Genomic DNA, 27,329 nt, shown 5'->3' on the forward strand with positions numbered 1-27,329 from the left:
ATAGTCTGTGTTCGATCATGAAGGGGTTAGATATTGCTCTATCCACCTTCACTTCAACTTCCAGACAACTAATTCATTCATTTTTTCAGAAAAGGCTTTCGTCCTGAGAATCAATCAAGGGTGTTCAAATGCCAATAGGTGTCCACGCGGTTTTCTGTGCAAATGGATGCACGATTCACAACATAGGGCCATTAGCGCACATTTCTGCATGCATTATGGCACGTTTGTTTGATATGCATGGATTTTATGCACGTATCTAATTAGCATATGCGGTCGTTATTACATCCCACACTGCTGCTGGTTTTTGCCACACATGCCAAAAAAATCCATGCAGAAAAATCAGCGTGGATTTCAGCGCGGGTCTTATTACATTGGTCTTGGTATGCCTTATATTATTTGTGGCATTTACTAAAATAGGATTTTTTTTCCAACAGCTGTTGGCTCTAAGCATATATTTGATACACAACAGTAACACGAGACCAGCTTGACTCCTCCCCCATCAAAGCTCTTCCACCTGTTGACTCAAGCAGAATTGACCAGTGACAGTATTACCAAGATTTCTTATCCAGCTGAGAAAAATTTGCTAACATTGTGATTTCAAAAAATCATAAAAGAAAAAAAATCACAATAAAGAGGCCAATGTTCAAGAAAAGCTAAGTACCTAAATTTAGGTGTCTATTTCCAGCTGAGTTTAGTGCTGAAAATCACGGATAAGCGCCTGCTTCCCCACTTTAACTCCACCACAATAGCCACTGACATTTTAGGATCCTAAAATTTGGACTTCTAGTAAAATTAGGACCCTACATTTAGGAATTCAGCCCTAATAAATTTTCAAACAGGGCCAGTTTACTAGCCTAACTCACAAAGTTAGACACATCAACTCCTTGAAATTGACCTCTAAATGTCCATTTTATATAGCTGAATATAATAAAGTAGCAGTAGCTGACATGATCAAAAATCACATTTGGAATCTGGGAAAGTCTATACATATTGGGTGAGAGATAATGAAAGAGTAATTGACTAGATGACAACATTCCTCTCACACAGTCTGGGATTTACAAAAGGAGTACCTCAAGGAGTTAAGGTTGTTTGCAGCATGACAAACTTCTTCCAAACTTGGCAGCAACAAATGACTACGCTGGTCACCACATCTCAAAAAAGATATAGTTGCGATAGAGAAGGTACAGAGAAGGGCAACCAAAATGATAAAGGGGATAGAACAGCTCCCCTATGAAGAAAGGCTGAAGAGGTTAGGAGAAGAGACAGCTGAGAGGGAATATGACTGAGGTCTTTAAGATCATGAGAGGTCTTGAACGAGTAGATGTGAATCGGTTATTTACACTTTCAGATAATAGAAGGACTAGGGGGCATTCCATGAAGTTAGCAAGTAGCACATTTAAGTCTAATCGGAAAAAATTCTTTTTCACTCAACGCACAATTAAGATCTGGAATTTGTTGCCAGAGGATGTAGTTAGTGCGGTTAGTGTAGCTGGGTTCAAAAAAGGTTTGGATAAGTTCTTGTAGGAGAATTCCATTAACTGATATTAATCAAGTTGACTTAGGGAATAGCCACTGCTATTAATTACATTAGGAGCATGAGATCTTCTTGGTGTTTGGGTACTTGCCAGGCTCTTGTGGCCTGGTTTGGCCTTTGTTGGAAACAGGATGCTGGGCTTGATGGACCCTTGGTCTGACCCAGCATGGCAATTTCTTATGTTCTTACTATCTATTCTGTAATGTTTAGTGTTTAATCAAAAATGTATTACGTCATTCCAATACATATGTATCATCTACAACTTGTTTGTTGAACTTTATTTCTATGTAATGTAGTGAAGATGTGTATGAGACTCCACAGCTTTGCATCTCCCGTCAAAAATTGTTTGTACCTTTTCGTGCATAAAAGGTAATTAACAGTCTTACTGAACGAAACTTAAATGAAGGAATAGGTTTATTTGATCTATTATACACAGCTGAAATACAATATTTAATCCAGTGAGAAACTGATGGCTTTGAGGCTGGTAGACTTTTTTTTTTTTTTTTACCTCGCTCCTTTTTGTTCCACAAGTCTAGTCCAGCATGGATAGGTTTAACTCCCCCTATCAGCAGATGGAGGCAGAGAGCCACTGTTTTGCTGATGTCAGCCTATGTAAGGAACTAACAAGCCTGCAGCAGCTTAGTATTCTCTTTCTCCAGCAGATGGTAGGGATTTAAAACCTGTAGTTGTTTTCTGGAGATTTGAGGACTCCCTGGTTAAGTGGGATGGGGGCTGGGGGCAGTGGCCCTCTAATGGCTTGGTCCTTGTCTGTGAGGTGAGGGCTTGATAGCCAAAGAGTCTGGTTCCCTCTTCTGCCCCACCTTGGCTCTGCCCGTCCTTCATTCCTTACCCTCCTGGTAGGAGGTAGCTGTCTGTGTGAAGATTGAAGAGCCATTTCACTACCTTGCAGGGGAATAAAAAAAGGATTTAAATTTCTCAGCACAGAAGCAGTCTTAGTGAGCAGTCTACTTGAGGGAAAAATGGCCTCAGCGGAGCAAGGGAAGCGTGCTCTCTGTAGGGGCTTGCGAGGAACTCCGCAGTCATGGGAGTTTGCCACAATTCTTTGCAGACCGAGATCTAATTCTTAGTGGAGCATAGGATTTGGTGAAAGAAGAAATGGTAGTGGGGCCACTTGGCAATAATAATCACAACATGATCAAATTTGAATGACTGGAAGGGGGACAATAAGTAAACCCACGGCTCTAGCATTAAACTTTCAAAGGGCAAACTTTGATAAAATGAGAAAAATAGAAAAAAATTAAAAAGGTGCAGCTATAAAGGAGTAAGAGTGTACAATTAGCATAGAAATTGTTAAAAATTACCGTCTTAAAAGCGCAGTTCAGATGCATTTTATGTATTAAGATAGGTGGAAGGAAGGCAGGTATGGTTAAAAGGTGAGGTGAAAGAAGCTATTTTAGCCAAAAGATCTTCCTTCAAAAATCGGAAGAAGAATCCAACAGAAGAAAATAGGGAAAAGACTAAAAAGACAATTTGAAAAGAAGTTGGCCGTAGAGGAAAAAACACATAATAAAAACTTTAAAAAAAATATCAGGAAGCCTACAAGGGAGTCAGTTGGAATGTTTGATGATCAAGGGGTTAAAGGGGCACTTAGGAAAGATAAGGCTATTGCAGAAAGACCAAATGAATTCTTTGCTTCGGTGTTTACTGAGGAAGATATTGGGGAGATATTTGTTCCGGATACAGTTTTCAAGGATGACGATTCAGATGAACTGCCCCGTATCACGGTAAACCTAAAAGATGTAGTAGGCCAGATTGACAAACTGAAGAGCAGCAAATTACCTGGACCGGATGATATACACCCCAGGATTCTGAAATAACTCAAAAATTAAATTTCATATCTATTACAAGTAATTTGTAACCTATCTGAAGATTGGAATGTAACCACGATATATAAAAGGGCTCCAGAGATGATCTGGGAAACTATAGACCAGTGAGCCTGACTTCAGTGCCAAGAAAAATTATGGAAACTATTATAAAGAATAAAATCACAGAACATATAGACAGACATGATTTAATGGGACACATCGTGCACAGATTTATCCAAGGGAAGTCTTGTCTTACAAATCTGCTACATTTTTTGGAAGAGGTGAATAAGCATGTGGATAAAGGTGAACCAGTAGATGTGCTGTATTTGGATTTTCAGAAGGCATTTGACAAAGTTCCTCATGAGAGGCTTCTAAGAAAACTAAAAAGTCATGAGATAGGAGGCGATGTCCTTTTGTGGATAGAGTCGGATTAAATGGTCTGTTTTCACAGTGGAAAAGGTAAACAGTGGAGTGCCTCAGGGATCTGTTCTTGGACAAGATCACCTGGCACTGGGATGCTGCCTATACCATCTCCCAAAATTGCACATCTCAAAACTGTCCGTGAAAGAGCAATTTCCATTGCTGGACCAATATTATGGAACTCTCTGCCACAAGACTTGTGGACGGAATCAGATAGGAAAATTAGTTTCTTACCTGATAATTTTCGTTCCTGTAGTACCAAGGATCAGTCCAGGACACCTGGGTTGTGACTCCGCACCAGTAGATGGAGACAGATTAAAACTTGTGGGCGGAGCCATATATAAGCCCCTGTGCCAGTCACAGCCCCTCAGTCATACGTAATGTCAAAGTAGAAAAATCCAAAAGCCAACATAGCTAACCATAGAAACTTACTAAGTAAAATAACTCCAACACCCCTACAGGAAAACAGACTCTCCAACCGGGAGAGCGAACAAAAGAAGGGGTCAGCGTATTAAAAAACAACAATGAGCGGACTCTCCATTACTATAGCGCCACACTGCGGGCGGGATCCTGGACTGATCCTTGGTACTACAGGAACGAAAATTATCAGGTAAGAAACTAATTTTCCTTTCCCTGTACGTACCAGGATCAGTCCAGGACACCTGGGATGTACCAGAGCTAAGTTATCGAGGGTGGGAAGCAGAGAGTCCCGCTCGGAGTACCCTCTCTCCAAATCCCTATTGATTAAGTTGACTTAGAGAATAGCCATTGCTATTACTAGCAACGGTAACATGGAATAGACTTAGTTTTTGGGTACTTGCCAGGTTCTTATGGCCTGGATTGGCCACTGTTGGAAACAGGATGCTGGGCTTGATGGACCCTTGGTCTGAAAAGGTATGGCATTTTCTTATTTATTTATTTATATTTTATTTATTGGTTTTTATATACCGCCGCTCATCAGAGATATCGCATCGGTGTACAGAGAACAAAAACATACGCCGGAGCGTTTTTCATGAAACAAGAATAATAGTTTAAATCTTATACAAAGCAACTAATACAAAATAAATCTTATATAAAGCAGCTATTAAAACAGAGCTATAACTTAAAACATATTTATAAGGTAACATATAAAACAAAGATTAGCGGAAAAAGGTGGGGAGGCTGGGAAGGAAAAGAATAATAGTTTTATGTTTTTTTTTATGTTCTCTCCAAGGCTTACCTTCATATTCCCATTCAGCTGGATCATCAGAAGTTTCTCAGATTTGTGGACCTGGGGAACCATTACAATTTTCAGGTGCTACCTTTTGATTTGGCCACTGCTCCCAGGACCTTTTCCAAGCTTATGGTCCTAGCCAGGGCACTTCATAAGGAAGGAGTGCTGGTCCATCCATACCTAGATGACTGGCTGATCCAGGCGAAGTCTGAGGAGGAGTCCCGATGTTCTAGAACTAGGGAAATTCAACTACTACAGGATCTGGTTTGAGAGATAAATTTTGGCAATATCAATTTGGTCCCATCTCAAATCCTGGAGTACTTGAGAGCATGTTTTGATACAAGGCAGGCCAAAGTCTTTTTGACAGCAGACAGGATGGGCAAGCTCGTCAGGTGCGGAATCTGCTTCATTTGGAGTTACCCAAGTTCTGAGACTATCTAAGTTCTAGGTTCCATAGAACCTATCTTGGACTTCACCCTTGTACAGAGGCCCATATGTGATCACTGCACAGGGCTCTGTTATCTCCTTGGGAAGCACAATTTTCAGGATTTCGAGAGGAGACTGGCTTTGACTTCAGAAGCCAAGGACAACCTGGATTGGTGGTTTTCCATTCCAAATCTTTTTAGAGGGGTTTCTCTTGGAGTCCCCAGATTGGATCGTAATGGTTACAAGATGCCAGTTTGAGTGGTTGGAGGGGTTCACTGTCAGGGCAGGTTAAATTCAGTAGAGTTGAAGTGGTCCATCAATCGTTTGGAGACAAAAGCCATAAGGCAAGCACTTCAAGAGCTGTTGCCCTTGGAAGAGGGAATGCTGGTGAGGGTGTTCTCTGCAGTGTGACTACAGTGGTGCATGTGAATCATCAAGAGGGCACTCAAAGCCTCCAGGTGGCTTCAGAGGCCAGGATCTTGTTCAAATGATTGCTGGAGTGGATAACATCTAAGTGGATTTCTTGAGTCAGCATACGTTGGATCTGGGAGATGCTGCCTTCGCCTTTAGAGTTGGGATCTCATAAACACTTGCAGAAATTTCAAGGCTGTACTGCTCTTCAGTTGAAGAAGACAGTCAGCTTTGGCTGGAGTGGTTGCTCTCACTCAGTTTGGCCACCTCTGTTCTCTCTCTGTGTTTTTTCATCTTGGCCAATAGGCAGCAGGGTCATTCAAAGAACAAAAAGACAGATCTGTTGGCTTTGGTGGTGCCAGATTGGCCCATGTGCCCCTGGTATGCGGATCTTGAGAGACTCACAGTATTGGGACCACGTCATTTGGATCAGGTTCAGGCCATCTATATCAGGATCCGGCAGCTTGGCTATTGAAAGCTTATCTGTGGGAGCACAATTTATTCTTATATTGCCCTGTAAGTGTCTGATTATATTTCAGGGGGGTGGTATACTTTTTGACAACCAGAGCACCTAAAGCTATTTCTTCAAAATAAATCTCTGGTCTTTTTAACTATTTCTACTCCCTGATTTCACCAAGCAAGGTTTTAGATGCTGAATTTGTCTCTCCTGTAGCTGAAATTAAATTGCAATTGTTTAATTGTTGATTGCCTTTCTTTTCTGTCTTCCTTGCCCCTTCCATATTGTGGGCTACAAGTCGTATTTCAATTAATTTTCTTTACTTCTAGGCCCATTTCCGAGCTTTCAGTTTGGAACATGTATACATTGTATTTATTGTTGTGTAAACCAAATACTTCTGGATATATTTTTCTCTGATGGCATATTTAATAAAAATGTAATTTAGGAAAACAAAAACATTTCTTCTCTGAAGAAATCTGTCAGCCTTTTCTAGAGTCACTAAAGTCTGAATTCAGAAAGCCACATTTTTCAATCTAAGAGCCTAATTCACTATGGCTTATTTCCCCATTCTATGTCTACAGGAAAATAGCTTAGGTTAATCAGGCCCTAAAATGGTGACTTGCTAACTTTTTTTCTAGACAGCTGTTACAGTCTTCACCTCAGGTTTCACAGTTTAATTTCTATTACATATCATGTGATTGAGCAAGACACAAAAAAGTTTTACCACCAATCAGGCCAAGGCAGAATTAGGTGGGAAGTCCTGACATCACTGGCCAGCTGTGCAAAATCTCAAGCTCCGATATGGTGGGAGACTTGTCACGGCACTGAGACTTGTACATAGTGAAATGGTACATAGTGAAATGGAATTTGGTATTTCAACTATTTGTCAGCTTATACAAATCTAAAACCAATACAAGTAATGGCTGTGGCCCTCAAAGGATTGTTCCCATATCATTGTAAAATTTGTGCAAAAATGGAAACGTGATAACTTTTTTGGTAAATGGAAAAGACAAAAAGAAATTCTCTACAAAAATTGTACTAAATATGCGGCTTGTATTATATACTGTCTCTTGGCAGATGTTTCAAAGAAAGGATTAGAGGCACAAGTATCTTCTTCACCCCACTCATCCTCCCTTCTCTACCACAAGTGCATCTCCAATCTTTCCCCCCATAATAGCGAAGACGGCAGCACGGAAATGCAGCGACTGGGCATTTTCAGTCTCAATGGCCGCTTTGAGTTTCCTGAATGATATTCCAAGGCATGACATTTTGGAGATGAACACCTTTTGGATACAGTCAAAGATGAACTTGCTCTTTTTCAATCGATATGGGCTCCTTTTACTGTAATTTAGTAATGCTCTGTCACTGTATGGACAGCAGTTTCTTTTTACTTAGCCTATTTTCTTTTTCACCTCTCGCTGTCTGCCCGATTCTGGATATTGCTTATAACTGAACTGTAATATTGTGATTCTGTCAAAGCTTTCAGCAGATTTGCAGAAAACAGACAAATGTTTAGTTGTATTTGTTCAGAGCAATAAAAATAAAGTAAAGTAATTCTACACAGTGTCTCCTGGGAGCAGGAAAGATTAAAATATTAGGTTTTATCAAAATAACGTGCAATGTTTGCATGGACTTTTATTTAAAATTATGTAATTTCAGAGAAAAGTCCATTTAAACCCTGCAGATTTACCGAAATAAAATACTAACCCCTTACATTTGTTTCGCTGGATAACATGGCCTGCCCATAATAGTGAGGGTTTGTTACACTGTCCAGACGATGGGTTTATACAGTACAGCGATCTACTTTCACCTGCTCTTCCTTTGCTTCACCAACATAGAGAATAAACCCACCAAGCTCTTCAGGCTTCACATAGGTTAGAGAGACTAATTTAAAAGGAACTGCGCCCTGGCCATGATTTTCAGCAGGAAACTTACATCTGCCTTGCTATCCTCAATAAATAAGTGGATTATACATTTCAAATAATACATTTTCACTGGTGCATCACAGGCATCCTATGTGTTTAGCCTCACAGGCATGTCAGTAACTGCAACAACATGGCTAGATGACCGTAGAAAGCAAAGCAAGCTTAAAATTGTGAGGTCTGTAAACAAAGCCACGCTACAAGACTTATTGCATAGAATCGCTAACACGACAGGTCCCATCTGGTACAGTACATTTGAAGTATATTTCGAGAAATAAAACTATGCACTTAAAAGCTTGTAATGGAAAGCACATCAGAATCTAGCTGTACCTGGAGAGTCCACTCTCTTATTGTGAGTAGATTTCTTTCTCTTTTTCCCTTTAGACTTGACATTCGACCTTGGAATGGAACTCTGCTAAGAAACACAAATGAATTTTTTCTTTTGGGCCGCCCAGCAGATTTCTCCTGTTCTTTTGGGTTTCTAGCTTCAGCAGTACCTGTTCCTATCTAGGACCACAAAGCCTTCGCTTGTGACTACCAGTGGGAAAACCTTCCCTCCATTTGATTCCCCTACTTGCCCAGCCCAGGTATTGTGGCAACAGTTCCTCTGGCTGAGAGGTCCAAACTGTGGTTCCCTCCAGAATTAGCATTGCCATGTGGTCTCAAAGGAGTAACCGTGCACAAATCCCCCCACAGGCCCAGTGAGACACTTCAGGGCAAACACAGTAGTTCTTGACAAAATTCTAAACCGGAAATATAAAGACTGGGCCCAGAATTATATTCTTACATACAGCAGCGGGAAATGCATTCAGAGTATAACGAAGCCATGTCACATGGATGTTCCTTATGCTATGAATTATCTCAGGGGTTCCCAACCTTTTTGGGAACGTGGACCCCTGTTCAAATTCCAGACTTTTGCGGACTCCCACATGCTTCTCTTTCATTTTTACCTGCAGTTATGCGAGGTATATAGAAACATTATTAATGTAATTATATGCACACCAGACATTCATGAAATATAAAACATTGAATAATGCTTACTGATATAAATGGAATACATATAATTGCAAAGCACAGCAGTAAATGTGGAAGAATGTACTCATTCAGTAACTTATGTAGAAAGTACAGGTACCCACAGAGCTGGATCTGGAGCGATTGGGGGAATGGACTGGTGGAGGACGATAGAGAGAGAGTGATTGGCAGGGTGGAAGCGAGACAGAGAGAGACTAGAAGAGATGGACTAGGAGAGAGAGAGTGTGGTGAGGGAGAGAATGGTGGAGATGGACTGGTAGAGGGAGAGAGTGGTGAGGGAGAGAATGGTGAGGGAACGTGGTGGAGATGGAATGGTAGAGGGAGAGAGAGCCTGGCGGGGCTGGACTGGTGGAGAGAAAGAGCAACTGGCAAGGCTGGATTGATGGAGAGTGAGAAAGAGTGACTGGCGGGGATGGACTGGTGGATCAAAGAGAGGGAGAGCCTGATTGGGAATGGCGAAGGAGGACTATTTGAGACAGGCCCACATCACTAAAAGAGAGATGTGGAGAGAGGTTTGGTGCACATATTTCCCTCCCAGCCCCCATCCCCGAACATGGTATTTTTTGAAAATTATTATTATTACTATTATTACTATTTTTAAAGAAAATCACCTGTGACAGGGAAATCACCCTGTTAATTTGATCTTGGCAGGGGTCCAATGGCTCTCTCCACACCTGCCTGTTACCAAATTCCATATATGCAGCAACAGGACACCCCCCACTCATAAAGCAAGAGGCACTGCTACAACCATCTTGCACCATTATCACAAGGTGCTGGGTACGCATGTCATCGGCCTCTCTAGACAGAACTTTCTAAGTAACAAAAAAATCCCTGGCTAGTTTCAACCACTAAGGAAAACTACTACAAAATTATTCGAGCATCAAACATTCTTCTATATAGGAATGGGACAATTCCTAATATAAATCCTGCATTTCATGTTCTGCAATACCTTACGTCACAGAAACTTCCCCAACAAAGGGTGCAGAGCAGAACAAGGACATTTCCCCTTAACATTCACCATAGAAAAAATAATATTCAAATTCTTAGGTCACCTCAGTAACAGTAACACAAACTCTCTCCACTACTAGAAATATTGTACAATACAAAATCCTGCAAAAGTTACTCCAGGGGGGGATTCTGCACCAAAAAATTGAAAATTAAATACAGAAAACAAAGAGCCTTCATATTTTTCTCACTTAGGGCCAGATTCATTAAGGCTTTTCTCCCATTTTGTGTCTATGGGAAAAACCCTTCGTGAATCAGGTACTTAGTGATTTCCTTCTGGCAGAAAGTACACTCTCCCAGGGCCTGGGCCTTTTCTTCAGCTGCCAGCTGGCTGAGGTCCGTTTGCGGCCCTTGGGTCCTGTCGCTGTACTTTGCATTGGTGGCATGCTGAATCGTGGTGTGCGTGGCAGCAGGACCATGTTTAGCCAAACATCGCCTGCTGCCACGGGCAGGTCTTGTGATAAGAGCTGTGAGACTGGCCCCATGGCAGCAGGAGATAACATTTGGTTGATCACGATTCCTGTTGCCAGCTACTACCCCCTTCCTCTTTCCCCCTCCCTCCTCCATCCCCCTCTCCTGCTTCTCCCCCCCCCCCCCCCTTTTACAGCTGTTTATTTATCTCTTTCTTACAAGGCAGGAATAATATGCACTGATTGGGAAACAAACAGTGGAGTGCAATTTTCAAGCTGCCTGGTTATGCCACGTTCATGAAGGCCCCGACCCAACTCTTCAGGCAGGCTCGCGGAGCTCGGCTATAATCATTGCTGTGCTGCCTCCCGCGAACCTGGCCTGTGCTTCCAGGATCGCGGAGTCCTACAATTAAAGCCCCTCCTCTTCCGGCAGGCTCACTGATCCATTATTGCCGCAATCCTGCCTGAGTTTGAGGTCAGAGCAACGGTGGGGCCTGTAAGCAGAGAATTCTGCAAGGTAAATATGAATATCTGCACGAAAGGGGAAATCTGCGAAAACTCTGCATTCCACAGTAGTGCACAATTCCCCCAGGACTAAAAAAATATATTTACAGCCTATAAAAAAACTGCCATTCTATAACACACAACTGTCAGACTCAAAACAATAAGAACTTTACCTATGAGAAGGCAATACTGCAAATATTACAACAGGCCCTAAAACACCAATACACCTCCTATTAGGAAAACAGAATAAATCAGGCTACTATAGATCCCTTTATAGGAACTACACGCTAGCAGAATGCCTCACTTAAGTCACACATGCTGAACAGACAGATTCTCGCCAAATACAAAATAGACTATAAGGTATAAAAACAAATGAGCAGACAAAAACTGGACTGGAAACCACAAGAAGCCAGACTCTGTATGCATTACAACAATGGAAAAACAGAAACATCACTATTCATCATAAAACATCAAATGCATTCAAGAAATATAAAAAAATCTATAACAGTAAAACCATACTAATAAACAATTTCAAAACTGACATCCAATAATTTAAAAAACTTAAATTATTTTTAAATTTCCCAAACAATAACTATTGCAAAACAGACACATCAAATAACATCCAATAATTAAAACTAACATAGAAACATAGAAATAACAGCAGAAAAGGACCAAATGGTCCATCCAGTCTGCCCAGCAAGTTTATGGTGGTATCTGCCGCACCATGCAGGTTAACCCCATGCGTATCAGTTTCCCTAACTGTAAAAGTCAGGGCCATCAATTGTTACTGTCTGAATCCAATTCCCTATAACTCCTTGCTGTTGAAGCAGAGAGCAATGATGGAGTTGCATTAACAGTATGTAGGCTTATTGGTTAAGGGTAGTAAACACCGCTACAGCAAGCTACTCCCATGAATATTTGTTTTCCCAGACCGTAAAAGTCAAGGCCTTCGTTGGTTGCTGTCTGAATCTCATTCCCCTTTTCCCCATGCTCCATACCTGGGAACCTTTGATTTTTCAGTCACCCTGAGATTGCCTTGGATTATTAGGGGTGGGAAGGCGAGTTCACAAACTTTCTCCTCTCTTAAACACACACACACACATACAATCCCTCTCTCTTATACACACATGCTCTCACACCCACCCATGCTTTCTCTCTCATATACACATGCTCCCTTCTCTCACACTCACATATACAAACCCTCTCTCACATAAAAATGCTTCCCCCCATACATATGCTCTCTCCCACATGCTCCCCACACACAAACGCTCCCTCTTAAACAAAAACTCTTTCATTCACATGCTCCCTCTCTCATACACACACACACACACACGCTCACACACAGATGTTCCCTCTCTCTCAAACACATACTCTCCCTCTCATTCACATGCTCCCTCTTTCACACACACACACACACACACACTCCCTCTCTCTCATACACATGCTCACACACACGCTCCCTCTATCATACACATATGGTCACACACAAACGCCCCCCTCTCTCATACACACATATGTGAGTGTGAGAGAAGGGAGCATGTGAATGAGAAAGAGGGAGCTTGTGTGTGTATGTTCATACACCCTCTCTCTTATCATGCCTCTCCTTATCTTTTTCCTAGAGTCTGCAGGGGGAGAGAAGGTCCCGCGGCCTGCTCCTCACTCAGGCTGCCGGCGGCCCCATGGCCACCTTCCCTCTTCAGCCGGCAGCGAGATGGGGTGTGCCGGGGGCCACCTTCCCTCTTCAGCCGCCGGCAAGATGGGGTGCATGGGTGGCCCAGCAGCCACCTTCCCTCTTCAGCTGCCAGCGAGATGGGGTGCCCCATGGATCACTCTCTTTTGAAAGGCCTCTTGATTGAGTTCCCACTTGCTTGGATCCAGATGATTTCTGCTGAGAAATTCGGCTTGTACATTTTCTTGACCTGCAATGTGTAGTGCCGAAATCTGTAAAAGATTTCTTTCCACTCAATTGAACAATAAATTAGTCTCCTCTGATATTCCTTGACTTCAAGTTCCTCCCTATTTGTTCACATATACTACTGCAGTTGCATTGTCGCAGAAAATACTGGCTTTAACTATCCTGCACTACATGCAAATAGAGATGTCACAAAAAAAGGTTATGTGATCTGCCTTCATCTGTTGGAAGGGGGGAGATAAATCTCAATCGCTCTGGACTGGTGTAGTAGGATGAGAAAGGAAGCATCTTTAAAAAAAAAAAAGAAAACCACACACATCATACGCAGTCAAGTTACTGGACTTCTGTACCTGCTAGTGCTGACTTTTTTGTGATCAGAGAAAAAAAAGCAAAATTACCTCAGCTTCTTCTTCCTGATGCAAGTCCTTCTTAGCAGACAAGGGAGATTTCCTCACCTGGTGTCCATCTTCAATTTCAGATGCACCAGTGTCTGCTGGTGTCTCTGAAAGATTTTCAGAATCTTGATTTGGATCATCTTGAGAGCTCTGCACAGGCTTACCAGAGCCTTCGCTAGGCCCATCATCCCCTGATCCAGAGTGCATACTCTTTTCATTACTTCTTGGAATGCTGCTTCTTGTTTTCAGTGAGGAGGAGGAGGAGGAGGATGAATTCTCTCTGTTAATCTTAGTTTTTCTAAGGGTCTAAAACACAGAACAATATTAAGAAAGCTACTTCAACAATATTTAAACAAGCAAAAATAGCATGAAAACTGAAGTAGCAGTCCACTTTTTACTGCAAAAGTTTACAATTTTCAACTTCTTATCCTGAAAAGCAACTGTCCTTAGGTTAAAAATCATGCTCAAGTTAGAAGGAAGACAAGTCACAGTGAATGTACCTGTTCCACTGAAGACATTACTTCTTTTCCCTGGGGAAATTCTGCACCAAAAACAAACATTTTGCAAACATTTTAAAATGCTACGAAATTACCTTTTTTCAGCTCAGCAGTTGGGTTTCCAGCTCAAATCAGAACTTGTCTCTATTTGGGCTATTATACCACCAGCTTTCATCCACAACTACTACTACCTTTAAACTAAGCCTGGTTAGTGCCCAATGCACACTTTTTGGCTCCTTCCTTTCCAAGGAAAGGACACAGTACTGGCTATAAACATGCATACGGGCAAAAACAGGGTATGAGGCAGCGCCCCTAGTGTCCCCTTGTGAGCATGTGCAAGAACAGTCTGGAAGCCTGGTGCCCTTTAAATCCCCTAGAGGGAGAACTGCTGGGTGGGAGGTGCTCGGAGAGCGTGCCCAGTAAAGGGGAGGATAAGTTGCTGACCCAGCGGGGAGAGGGTGGGTCCCGTGGATCTGGGAGACGGGTAGGCAGACTTCTGGGAAGTGCCTAAGGATCTGTGAAGGTAGGCAGCTTTCTGGGAAGTGCCTTGTTAGCTGAGACTAGAGCGTAGTCTTTGTGTTTGCAACTGTGTTGAGTGTGACACTAAGTAAACGCACTGAAGTTACAGCAAAGTCTGAGTGTGATTCCTCTGGCTGTGTCCAAGCCCTTGACTGCTCCAGTGCCACATATGGTGTCTTCATGGTATCCCTCTAAGCAAGGCACAGAGGGAGGAACCAGTCTCCAAAAGAAAAGACGGAGGTAAAGAAACTTTTTTTTTTTTGGAGCGGCACTGCCACTGCAAAAAGCAGTTGGAGCTGCTGGGTAGCTCTGGGGACACACAGAGTGAAAAGGAAAAACATGTGTTGAGAAGAAAAGCAAGTTTATTGGAAAGGTTTCAGAGTTTGGGGCTTGGGAAGTGCATTACAGAAAGCAGTTGTCTAGTGAGGCTCTGGGAGCACATAGACTGAAATGGGAAAGAGATTTTTTGAAAGAAGAAAAGTTTGCTTAGTTGAGCTGCCTGTCAGAAGTGGCTGAGGAAACAGGTGTGGCTCTGCAGAGCACTGGAGCCCTTCAGCACCCAAACTGCTTTAAACCAAGAGAGAGGTATAAAGGGGCCTGTTAGGGAAGCAAGTTTGTTTGGTTTTTTTTTTTACTGAGACTAAAGGAGCTAGCCCTGTCTTGAGGTAGGGGTACAACAAAAGTGTTGCTAGAGCTGGTCAAGCAGGATTTATTTTGCTTTTGGCAGGGAGTGGGTTGAGAGAGAGAGAAAAAAAAAAGACACAGTGAGGAAAAGCAGGAGGATCCTGTTGTGCTCTGGGTTGGAGCAGTACATGACCCAGCAGAAGAGAAACTGCTAGAAGGAGCAGCTGCTGGAAGCCAAGGCAGTATCCCAGTAAAGAAGAACCATAGAAATGACAGCAGACAAGGATCCATCAGTCCATCCAGTCTGCCCAGCAAGCTTATGGTAGTATCTGCTGCTCTGTCCAGGTCACCCCCATACTTATCAGTTTCTCAGACTGTAAAAACCAGGGCCCTTGTAGGTTTGTGAGTCCAATTCCCCATTACCTTTTGCCATTGAAGCAAAGAGCAATGTTGGAGTTGTATCAAAAGTATCAGACTTGTTGGTGAAGGGTAGTAACAGCCGCATCAGCAAGTTACTCCGGTGCACTCTTTTCTTCATTACCATCCTCTAGCCTTTAGAGATCCACAGTGTTTATCCCACACCTCTGAATTCTTTACTGTTTTTGTCTTCACCACCTCCTCTGGAAGGGCATCCATCACCCTCTCCGTGAAGAAATATTTCCTGACGTTGGTTCTGAGTCGTCCCCCTCTGGAGTTTCATTTCGTGACCCCTAGTTCTTCTGATTTCTTTGCAACAGAAAAGGTTTGTTGATTGTGCATCATTGATACCTTTCAGGTATCTGAAGTTCTGTATCTTATCTCCCCTGTACCTCCTCTCTATCAGGGCATACATATTTAGGTCCTTCATCCTCTCCTCTTAAGTCATTTGATGGAGACCCCCCCACCATTTTGGTCACCTTTCTCTGGAGCCCTCCATCCTGTGTCTGTCCCTCTTGAGATTCGGTCTCCAGAATGGAACATAGAACTCCAGGTGAGGCCTCACAAAGGACCTTTACAAGGGGATTATCACCTCCTTCTTACTGGTTATTCCTGTCTATGCAGCCCAGCATTCTTCTGGCTTTAGCTATCGCCTTGTCACATTGCTTTGCCGTCTTCAGATTGCCAGACACTATCATGCCAAGGTCCCCCTCTTGGTCCGTGCACAACAGCCTTTCACCCCTCCCCCCCTCCCCCCCTCCACCCAATCACAAAGCTCATTTGGATTACTACAATCCTGATGCAAGACCCTGCACTTCTTGGCATTGAATCCTTGCAGTCATATCTTCAACCACTGTTCAAGCTTCTTTAAATCATGTCTCATTCTCTCTACTCCTTCCAGATCTTAGTATCATCCGCAAATAAACTTTACCTTCTATCCCTTCTGCAGTGTCACTCACAGAACCGGTCCCAACGCAGATCCTTGCGGCACTCTGCTTAACACTGTTCTCTCTTCAGAGTAGGTTCCATTTACCATTACACAGAGGGGTTAAAGGGGTGCTTAGGGAAGATAAGGCCATTGCAGAAAGACTAAATGAATTCTTTGCCTCCGTGTTTACTAATGAGGATGTTGGGGAGATACCAGTTCCGGAGATGGTTTTCAGGGGTGATGACTCAGACGAACTGAACGAGATCACTGTGAACCTGGAAGATGTAGTAGGCCAGATTGACAAACTAAAGAGTAGCAAATCACCTGGACCGGATGGTATGCATCCTAGGGTTCTGAAGGAACTCAAAAATGAAATTTCTGATCTATTAGTTAAAATTTGTAACCTATCATTAAAATCATCCATTGTACCTGAAGACTGGAGGGTGGCCAATGTAACCCCAATATTTAAAAAAAGGCTCCAGGGGCAATCCAGGTAATTATAAACCAGTGAGCCTGACTTCAGTGCCGGGAAAAATAGTGGAAACTATTCTCAAGATCAAAATTGTAGAGCATATAGAAAGACATGATTTAATGGGACACAGTGAACATGGATTTACCCAAAGGAAGTCTTGCCTAACAAATCTGCTTCATTTTTTTGAAGGGGTTAATAAACATGTGGATAAAGGTGAACCGGTAGATGTAGTATATTTGGATTTTCAGAAGGCGTTTGACAAAGTCCCTCATGAGAGGCTTCTACGAAAACTAAAAAGTCATGGGATAGGAGGCGATGTCCTTTCGTGGATTACAAACTGGTTAAAAGACAGGAAACAGAGAGTAGGATTAAATGGTCAATATTCTCAGTGGAAAAGGGTAAACAGTAGAGTACCTCAGGGATCTGTATTGGGACCGGTGCTTTTCAATATATATATAAATGATCTGGAAAGGAATACAACGAGTGAGGTTATCAAATTTGCGGATGATACAAAATTATTCAGAGTAGTTAAATCACAGGCAGACTGTGATACATTACAGGAGGACCTTGCAAGACTGGAAGATTGGGCATCCAAATGGCAGATGAAATTTAATGTGGACAAGTGCAAGGTGTTGCACATAGGGAAAAATAACCCTTGCTGTAGTTACACGATGTTAGGTTCCATATTAGGAGCTACCACCCAGGAAAAAGATCTAGGCATCATAGTGGATAATACTTTAAAATCATCGGCTCAGTGTGTTGCAGCAGTCAAAAAAGCAAATAGAATGTTAGGAAATATTAGGAAGGGAATGGTTAATAGAACAGAAAATGTCATAATGCCTCTGTATCGCTCCATGGTGAGACCGCACCTTGAATACTGTGTACAATTCTGGTCGCCGCATCTCAAAAAAGATATAGTTGCGATGGAGAAGGTACAGAGAAGGGCAACCAAAATGATAAGGGGAATGGAACAGCTCCCCTATGAGGAAAGGCTGAAGAGGTTAGGGCTGTTCAGCTTGGAGAAGAGACGGCTGAGGGGGGATATGATAGAGGTCTTTAAGATCATGAGAGGTCTTGAACGAGTAGATGTGACTCGGTTATTTACACTTTCGAATAATAGAAGGACTAGGGGGCATTCCATGAAGTTAGCAAGTAACACATTTAAGACTAATCAGAGGAAATTCTTTTTCACTCAACGCACAATAAAGCTCTGGAATTTGTTGCCAGAGAAGGTAGTTAGTGCAGTTAGTTTAGCTGGGTTCAAAAAAGGTTTGGATAAGTTCTTGGAGCAGAAGTCCATTAATGGCTATTAATGAATTATACTTAGGGAATAGTCCCTGCTATTAATTGCATCAGTAGCATGGGTTCTTCTTAGTGTTTGGGTAATTGCCAGGTTCTTGTGGCCTGGTTTTTGGCCTCTGTTGGAAACAGGATGCTGGGCTTGATGGACCCTTGGTCTGTCCCAGCATGGCAATTTCTTATGTTCTTATGTCTTCTAACCGTCAACCAGTTTGTATTCCAGACCACCACCTTGGCACTGATTCCCAAGCTTCTCATTTTATTCACAAGCCTCTTATGCTGGACCGTATCAAAAGCTTTGCTGAAATCCAAGTAGATCACATCTAGCGCTCTTCCTCGATCCAATTCTTTAGTCACCCAATTAAAATAATCAAAACAGATTTGTCTGAAAGGACCTTCCCATGGTGAATCCATGCTGCCGCGGGTCCAGCAATCCTCCTGATTGTAGAGAGTTCATTATCCTTTTCTTCAGCAGAGTCTCCATTAATTTTCCACCACCGAGGTAAGACTAACTAACCCTTAGTTTCGAGCCTCCTCTCTGCTATCACTCTTGTGAAGCGTGACCACCACCCCTCTTCTCCAATCACTCGGCACCACTCCCATTTCCAAGGATCTATTGAACAGGTCGTGCAGTGGACCTGCCAGCACATCTCTGAACTCCCTCGGTATCCTGGGTTGAAGCTATTCCAGCCCCATGGCCTCATCCACTTTCAATTTTCCCTAGCTCTTCCCACACATTTTCTTCTGTAAACGGAGTTTCATCTACCCCCATCTCCAGTCTTCTCATCCAGCAACGGTCCTTTGCCAGGGTCTTCTTTAGTGAACACTGAACTGAAGTATTTGTTTAATATTTCTGCCATTTCTTCATCTCTCTCCACACAGTGTTCCTTGTCACCTTTCAATTTCACTATACCACTTCGGGCTTCCCTTCATTCTTTGATATATCTGAAAAATGTTTTGTCTCCTCTCTTTACATCTTTGGCAATTTTTTCTTCTGCTTGACCTTTTGCTTTCCTGATTTCATTCTTCGTCTCCCTCAGTTTTAACAGATATTCTTCCTTGTGTCTCCTCCGACCCTGATCCCGCAGGTATGGCCAGAAGAACCCCCTTCTCTCTTCGGGAATCCCCTAACATGGGGCATCAGCGGAGGAGCTGTAGAATCAACCCCTGCAGAGCTCTGCAACACAGGAGAAACTTCTAAAATAGCCACCGTTCCCACCATCAGCGGATCTGCTTGAGATTCACAAGCGGCCCGCAGCTGCTGGGTTTTTTTGTTTGTTTTTTTTTAAAGTACAAGAGCATGATGTACAGCTGAAAGCTTTGGATGAGTCAATTTCTAATACATACTGTATTTTAAAGTATAATAGGAAACATGTTACATCACATTAACAGTCCATTAACTGCTAGTAATCAAGATAAATTCTAATGTAATAACCAAATCTCAATACATTTAGTTCTTAGGGGCTTATATTTTGAGGATTAAGGAAATTTTTAATCATAATAACTGGGCTTAACCTGATAACGGTGCTGTTCTTTTTTATCCTAAATACCCCGAATCCCTATGGTATAACTTGGGGTAAAAAAGAATCCAGATATGTTCTCAGTTGTTCGGGAGAAAATAAGATATAAGTGTCACTCTCTTTATAATACGCTTGCATGGGTAATGTAATAAGAATGTAGCCCCTAAAGATATTGCCTCCTGGCTCATATTTAGGAAACCCTTGCGTCTCTCCTGTGTGATCTTCGATATATCAGGATACATGCCATGAAATAAGGAATTTATATTTTTAAAGTAACATACCATTTAACCTGCTAATATCCTGTTCCATTATTAACTAAACTAACAATGTGGAATAATCTTTAATCTCAATGGCAGAGGATTCTAAGAAGGTAGTCAGGTTCTGAAAATCAATAGTAGGGGGGTGCCGGCTTTTGAGCACTTCAGGGAAGAAAATATACCTTGTTTCTCGGGGGAAATTGTGTCTCAGTCAAAGTATTTCAACAAGGTATCTTTCAAACGTAATTATCGGCATTTCCCCCATTATTCTAGGAAAATAAATTAATCTTAAGTTTAGACGCCGATTCCAATTTTCCTGGAGTTCTAAACGCCGGGACAGAGCCGCTCCATTTTTTATGGTGGCAATATTAAAGTTCTTTATCTGTAGTATATCCGCTTCTGCTTTCCCAACGATAGTCTGAACTTGTAGCAAAGTGTTTTCTTGAGCTTGTTTGTATCTTTTGATTCATTTGTAAGGCAAATGTATCCAGCTTAGCGTTACACTCCTTTATATCCATTGTGAGACCTGCTGTGAATTCCCACAGGGATTCAAGGGTGACGACTGCCGGTCTTACTAGGGCTTCAGGTCGATCACCCGATGTTGTGGGGGTCGTTTCAGAGGTTGTTGGGCCTGTTGAATCAGCACGGGTTGAATCCTTTACCCCCGCTGAGTCTCCGCTGCTTCCTGGCAGCGAACTCCCTGGTGATTCTCCCTGCAGTCCCACATCTCAGACCTCATTGGTCTGCGACGTCTGCTGGGCGTCTGGGCTTGACGTCCCTCTGGCTGCCGGTGGTCGAACGTCGGGGGGGGGGGGGGGGGGGGGTGCGCTGAGGGAAACCTCAGTCCCTGGCGAAAGTGCCTCTCCTCCAGGTATTTTTGCAGCAGGATTTGCCTCCCCGAAATTAACAGCTGAAGTTGGTGATAAGAGCTTGCTCTGAAAGCTGGGTAGGAATAGAGGGAAATACCCTCACCTTCCCCTTTCGTTTCGGCGGCATTTCAATTGTAAAAAGGAAAAATCTTAACAAGGTAAGGAGCTGCTCTATTCCATTGACCCAGTCAGGACGCCATCTTGCCCCTCATCCGCAGCTTCTATCCCTGAGTGACATCGGCGGCAGACTGAGACTCTCCCAAAGGTCCTGCCTCACTGCCCTTGCCCAAGCACAAAGAGCCAATCATCACCCTCTGGTCACCACAGACCATACAGTGCTTCACATGCCATTCCACTGTGGCCAGCTTGAGCATAAACACTGCACGGGAACTGAAGAAATACGTTTTCTTAAACCATTTCCTCACCCTTAGTGCAGTTAAATTTCTCAGCTGGTTGCCACACCACAGGAACTTACTGCACAAGTTCCTTTGTTGTCCAGCAGCACCAAACTGCTCCCATTCCTGCTTCTTTTTATTTTTTTAAGATTTCATTAAAGTGACTACACATCCAAAGCAGTGACAGACAAATAAATTAGAAAATACTTCCCTTTAGCAGATCTTGCTCTGGGGAAAACTGGAGTTTCCATAAAAGGGAAGAAGAGGCAGAGTGTGAGGGAGCCAGTGCCACTGGCTGGCTATCAAACCCTCCTAAAGGTGCGGGCAGAAGCCAAAAAAAGGTCACCAAGCCCCTGGCTCACCCTGCTCCACCAGAGCCTAGCATCCTGAGAGCAATCTTCTTTTCTCTTCTTATTCTTTTTTTAAACTAAACTTCAGCGTACAGGTTTTACACCTCTACCATCTGCTAGAGACAGAGAAACACGGAGGGATTGCAGGTGGCATGCTAGCATAAGCAGTGCAGTGTCAGTAAAAAGTTTGTCTCCATCTGCTGGTAAGGGAGCAAAACTCATGAGTCTGGACTGATCTGAGGTATGAACTAAACTCTTCCGTTCTCTCCTCAGTACGATATAGCTACAGCAGTTTCTGCAGTGCAAACGTCCCAACAAAGCCATCACAAACGTCACCAGGTGCAAGTGCACAGTACAAGCTGTGAACAAAGCTCCTGAAAAGTGGGGGAGCATATTTCACTGCTTTATTGGCAGTGAACGTAGGAAACTGATCCTGGGTGTTTATTTGCTCCAAATTAAAGTGCTAGGCTTAGGGTCTAGTATCTAAAGTGTAAGACATGTTTTAGTATTATCTTCTTCCTTGGAACCTTTCTTACTCTAATTATTGCAAACATAAACTAAAAGAATAAAAAGATATCTGAAAAACAACTGGAGAAAAATTAACCTCAAAAACTTAGATGGGAAATAAAACAGCTAATAACTAATAAGAAGTGAAGATTTCCAGGCAGTGATTTAAGTACATGTAGTTGTAGTAGTAGTAGTCTTAACATACGTTATTCTGTTATTGTCATAATACAAAATTCAATAAAAATTGTGAAAAACAATATTTTGTGCAAAGCAATACAATGAAAGTTTAAAAAAACAAAAACCAGATGGATCCAATTAGCCTTACATGTCTAGTTTCTTTTACAGTGAGCTCCTGCAAGGACTCCGTTGGGCATTTGCTTGCTTTACTTTCCGATGTATCAGAATTCTGCAGGTGCTTACTGGAAGAGAAATATAAGTCACTCAATAGACCTCCCAAATACAAATATACAGTTCAGAGCTGCTTGCAGCATCAGTTATACATTAAGGCTCTCAGTTTGAGCAAAAAGAATAAATACATTACAAACTATATGGCATTTTATTTAATATTGTTTTAGGGGAGTTACGTTTTCAAAAGACCAAAACAGCAAACTGAGGCATACAAGGATACAATATAAATCTATTATCAAGAAATTCTGGCTCACAACAGAAGAAATCCCCTACAGTTTGCATTACTTAAGTAAATGTTACCATAGCCTGTTACAAAAATTATTATTATTAATCTTCTCATGCAAAACTAAAACTTTACATGGCATAATAACTAGACATTCTACACCAGGCCCCAAAAACCCTTCCCCATTCCCAAAGTTTTTTTAAATTAAAAAATGTGCTATATGAAGGAAATGCCTACATACTTTGTAAAGGTTGTATAAAAGATGTGGGGCCCTTTCAAAGATATGGCAGTGGAAGGAAATGTTAATGTCACATGGAAAGATAGTCAGACTAGAGATTTGATAGCTTATTGAACTGTCTGAAAGAACTGCATCTAAATTGGTATGGTGTATTTGTGACATTTGAGTGTAAATTGATTCACTGTTGTGTAGCTATAATAGTTCTTTTTACTAACTGATCTTTGTACTTATGAAAGCTGGACTAGTTTCAAAACACTTTTTAAGTCTATATTTGTATTGTATAGAAAGCTTTCAATAAAAGAAAATGGAAAATTGGTTCTTACCTGCTAATTTTCTTTCCAGTAGTACCAAGAATCAGTCCAGACCGTGGGTTGAGCCTCCTGTCCAGCAGATGGAGACAGACCAAAACTGTGAGGGTATCCTATATCAGGACAGAGCCTACCCTACACCTCTTCAGTATAAAAGTACTTTCAAAGCAAATATGACTTCCCAAGGATCAAGCAAGCAACAAGGAAAAAACTGGTAAATTTAACAAGTGAACAATTGAAAGAATTCTGAATGAACAAAAACGCTCTTACTTAAAATATTGTATTTTAATATGCAAGATGCTTCCGGTGCCTTGAGTAATAATAGACAAAAAAAAATCAGATAATTGAAAAACCTGTAGAGAAAATAAAACCTTCGAGCGGACGTAACAGATCTAGTACGGGAGGGTGTCTGGACTGATCCAAGACACCCTCTTGGCTCATAAGAACCAATTTTCCTTTCCCTGTACGTACCCGGATCAGTCCAGACCGTGGGATGTACCAAAGCTTCCCTAAACAGCGTGGGACCGAGATAGTCCCGCTCGAAAAACCTGCTGCCTGCACATCAAGGCAGTAATGATGAGCAAAAGTATGCTGGGACTTCCAAGTAGCTGCCCTACATATTTCCTGCGGAGAGACCGATTGACTCTCCGCCCAAGAAGTAGCCTGAGAGCATAAGGAATGAGCTTTTAAGCCTTCCGGCACTGGCCGACCTTTGCAGATGTAAGCCAATGCAATGGCCTCCTTTAGCCAACGCGCGATCGTGGCCTTGGAAGCCTTATTCCCTTTATTTGGACCACTCCACAGCACAAACAAGTGGTCAGAGACCCGGAACTCATTTGTGACCTGAAGGTAACGCAGCAAGACCCTTTTCACATCAAGGCGCCACAAATCACCCCCAGATGTATTTGTTAGTTCTGACGAAGAAAAAGCCGGGAGTTCCACGGACTGATTGACATGAAAGGAAGACACGACCTTTGGTAAGAAAGAGGGTACAGTCTTAAGGGATACCCCTGAATCAGAAAAACGCAGAAAAGGTTCCCTGCACGACAACACTTGGAGCTCTGAGACTCTTCTGGCTGAACAAATGGACACCAAGAAGACGGTTTTGAGAGTCAAATCCTTAAGCGTGGCCCTCCTTAAAGGTTCAAAAGGAGCTTCGCAGAGAACATAAGAACATAAGAAATTTCCATGCTGGGTCAGACCAAGGGTTCATCAAGCCCAGCATCCTGTTTCCAGCAGAGGCCAAAACCAGGTCACAAGAACCTGGCAATTACCCAAACACTAAGAAGATCCCGTGCTACTGATGCGCAGCCTCTGCCCACGGGGGACCCGGGTGCAGAGCAACTTTGAACCCACCTGAGACCTGCCTACAGCATGAGACTGCTGCAAATAGGCGCACGCACCCCCAGCGCCAGGACATCAAAAATGCGCATCACATGAGCCTTGAGCATGCGGACCTGGGCGGCTTTAATAGCCGGGAAACCCTCCTGTATCGTGATCACATAAATAGTGCACGGAGGGATTATTGTCTTTTGTTTTTTTTGTTTTTAAATCTAAGCATACCTCCGGGAGGGGGAGCTTGTCTAGTGCACGGCCCGCCCAGAGTCCCGTCTCGGGAGCGTTCCATTCCCGCAGGCGCTACAACTTGTGCGTGGGATGAGAGGGGAAGGTGATTGCCGGATCCCCGATTCCCGCCAGGACTGGGTCCATATCCTTGGGCAAAGAGGCCGTAAGGGAGTCCGAAGACCCTGGGGTCGTCCCCCTCCAGGGGTGGAAGGGTATCCTCCGCGTCCGGATTGATGGCAGGATCCGGGGGAACTGGATCCACCGGGAGGTCGGGGGAGGGGCACCCTCGGGACCACCCGTGCCCCAAGGGACCCCGGGGGCTCCGCAGCCGGTCTAACGGTCAACGGCGCAGAGCGGGTAAAATTTTTTTTTTTTTTGCCGGGGGGGGGGGGGGGGGGGGCAACCTTCCTCCTCCTCCTGCAGGCTAGCTAAATAAAATCTACGCCGGAGGAGGGCAAAATTAGATACAAAACAAGCCCTGGAAGTCCCGGGTGGGGGTGGGGGAGGGAGAGGCGAGAGGGTGACAGAAAACCCATCCTGGGGGGCCAGGGGGCTGAAATCAGGGGGTAGCTGCAAAAATAATCGGGCCCCCCCAGCCCCAGGGAGCTCCGAAAACGGAGCCGACAAAAAATCCAAAATGGCCACCGTTCCCGGGCTTTCCCGACCCGGGAATGGCCTGGCCAAGCTCTGGGGAGTCGATCCCCGGGCTAAATTTGCCAGCCCTGCCAAGAAAGGACCTACCCCACCTGGCAGGGAGGCAGAGAAGAGGCCCCCTCGCAAAAAAACACGAAGGGGCTGGCAGAGAAGAGGCAGGCTGCCTGCCGCTCTGAAGAAAAAAAGGCTGCAGAGAAATGTCTGATTGACAGCCTGGAGGCCCGGAGTGAAGCAGGGGGGAAACCTGCTGTCTGGCTGTCGGTTCAACCCAGGTGGGGGAGAAAGACACAGAATATTGGTCTGCTGCTGTAGGTAAGTATTAAAAGCACTGGGAGCACTTTTAAACTTAAGCCTGTTTCTGTGTCACTTTTTTTTTTTTTTTTGTAAAAAGACTGAGCACAGCAGCATAACATTAAGACCCTTCGGCAGCCGGGGGGGGGGGGGGGGGGGGGAAGACGAGCCCTGGACAGACTCGGTCCCCACACCTGGAAGTGGTAACGGACACAGGCTATGCACTGTACAAGGGGCAAAGCCCCCCTGAGTCCGGCAAGAGCCAGGAGACGGAACCGTCGCCTGAAGAAAAAATCCACAACTTCCTGACTAACCTTTTAACTTTATTTTAACAGGAAGAAAACAACTACAAAATCCCTAAGGAATAAGTACTTGCTTGATCCCAGAAGGAAGGAAGAGAAAGAAGGCTGACTAGCCTAGATCAGGAGACCGAAGGGAGACGTGCTGCACCTGCTGGAGACAGACAAATACTGAAGGGTTACAGGATAGGCTCTGTCCTCATATAGGATATCCTTTCAGTTTTAGTCTGTCTCCACCTGCTGGAAAGGAGGCTCAACCCAGTCTGGACTGATCCGGGTACATACAGGGAAATACACTTTTTCAAAAAGTTTTCCTCCTTTGACCACAGACTGTTATTCAGAGCTACACAAGATGCTTTGCAGGAGGCAAAACAGTGGTAAATTGGTGATAATGAATGTGTAATGAAGCATTTCGGGCCTGCACTGCTTTGAATCATGGAATGGATTAGCAGCTTCATTTCCTCAAACAAGAGGAAATGAAGAGTCTGGTTATCTCTTTTGGATACATAAAGGTGTTTAAGTGATGTCGGCCCTCTAGAGAAAGAGGTGGGGAAAACTACACATGGATCATGAGGTCAGCAGAAATTAAGGGTAAGAAACCAAAAATACCTGCCTACAGTTCTATCACCACATCTCCTTATTTGCATATTCACTGTAGAACAGTAATTCACTCCAACTCCACATGATTCAATAGGGAAACCACCAATACTTACCCACAGAAAAGTACAAAGTGTCATGTGCTGCAGACTGTACAAACACACACTGATGAAGAGCTGCCCTTGTCATTAAGAAGTAAAGCAAAGTTAAGTGTTGTCTTCAGAGAACAATATGTGTTCTCTGAAGACAACACTTCACCAGTCACACATGAGCCACATAACAGTGCTCAGCATCAAATGGATTCCACCAGAGCTTTCTGGAAAGGCAAAAGCCTTTAGTTTTCTGTACACCATAGTTCCTCCATGGCTTCTGTTCAGCTCCACATAAAAGCTCTCACTGGAGAAATCCTCCAAAAGAGAGATGATAGGGGCTGTGAGACTGGTGAACCGCTGTTTTCAGAGAACTCCTGTTACAGGTAAGCAATAGATTTCTCTGAAAACAACTGCGTCGCACATATGGATTTCCTAACTAAGTATTCAATAAAAAGAGAGGAAACCCTTTAACAATTTTTATCTTTAAAAAAAAAAAAAAATGGGGTCTTAAGTATTCACTTTCTCTGTCTGT

At 43.2% G+C, this 27,329-nt stretch overlaps 1 protein-coding gene across 3 annotated transcripts in view; it reads right to left on the reverse strand.

The window, feature by feature from the left end:
• Window positions 1-27,329, reverse strand: part of CENPU (centromere protein U) — a 96,982-nt gene that overhangs the window by 55,006 nt on the left and 14,647 nt on the right. For 2 of the 3 annotated variants that reach the window (XM_029585400.1, XM_029585332.1), the window contains exons 4-6: window positions 22,447-22,540; window positions 13,471-13,773; window positions 8,540-8,624 (exon numbers count right to left, since the gene is read on the reverse strand). In XM_029585400.1, the coding sequence (XP_029441260.1) occupies window positions 8,540-8,624; window positions 13,471-13,773; window positions 22,447-22,540 (482 nt within the window). The remainder of the gene's footprint in view (window positions 1-8,539; window positions 8,625-13,470; window positions 13,774-22,446; window positions 22,541-27,329) is intronic. The other variant, XM_029585474.1, reaches the window with a different exon arrangement.

This window comes from Rhinatrema bivittatum, chromosome 1, assembly GCF_901001135.1.
Source record: "Rhinatrema bivittatum chromosome 1, aRhiBiv1.1, whole genome shotgun sequence".
In the NCBI taxonomy this organism is placed as follows: domain Eukaryota; kingdom Metazoa; phylum Chordata; class Amphibia; order Gymnophiona; family Rhinatrematidae; genus Rhinatrema; species Rhinatrema bivittatum.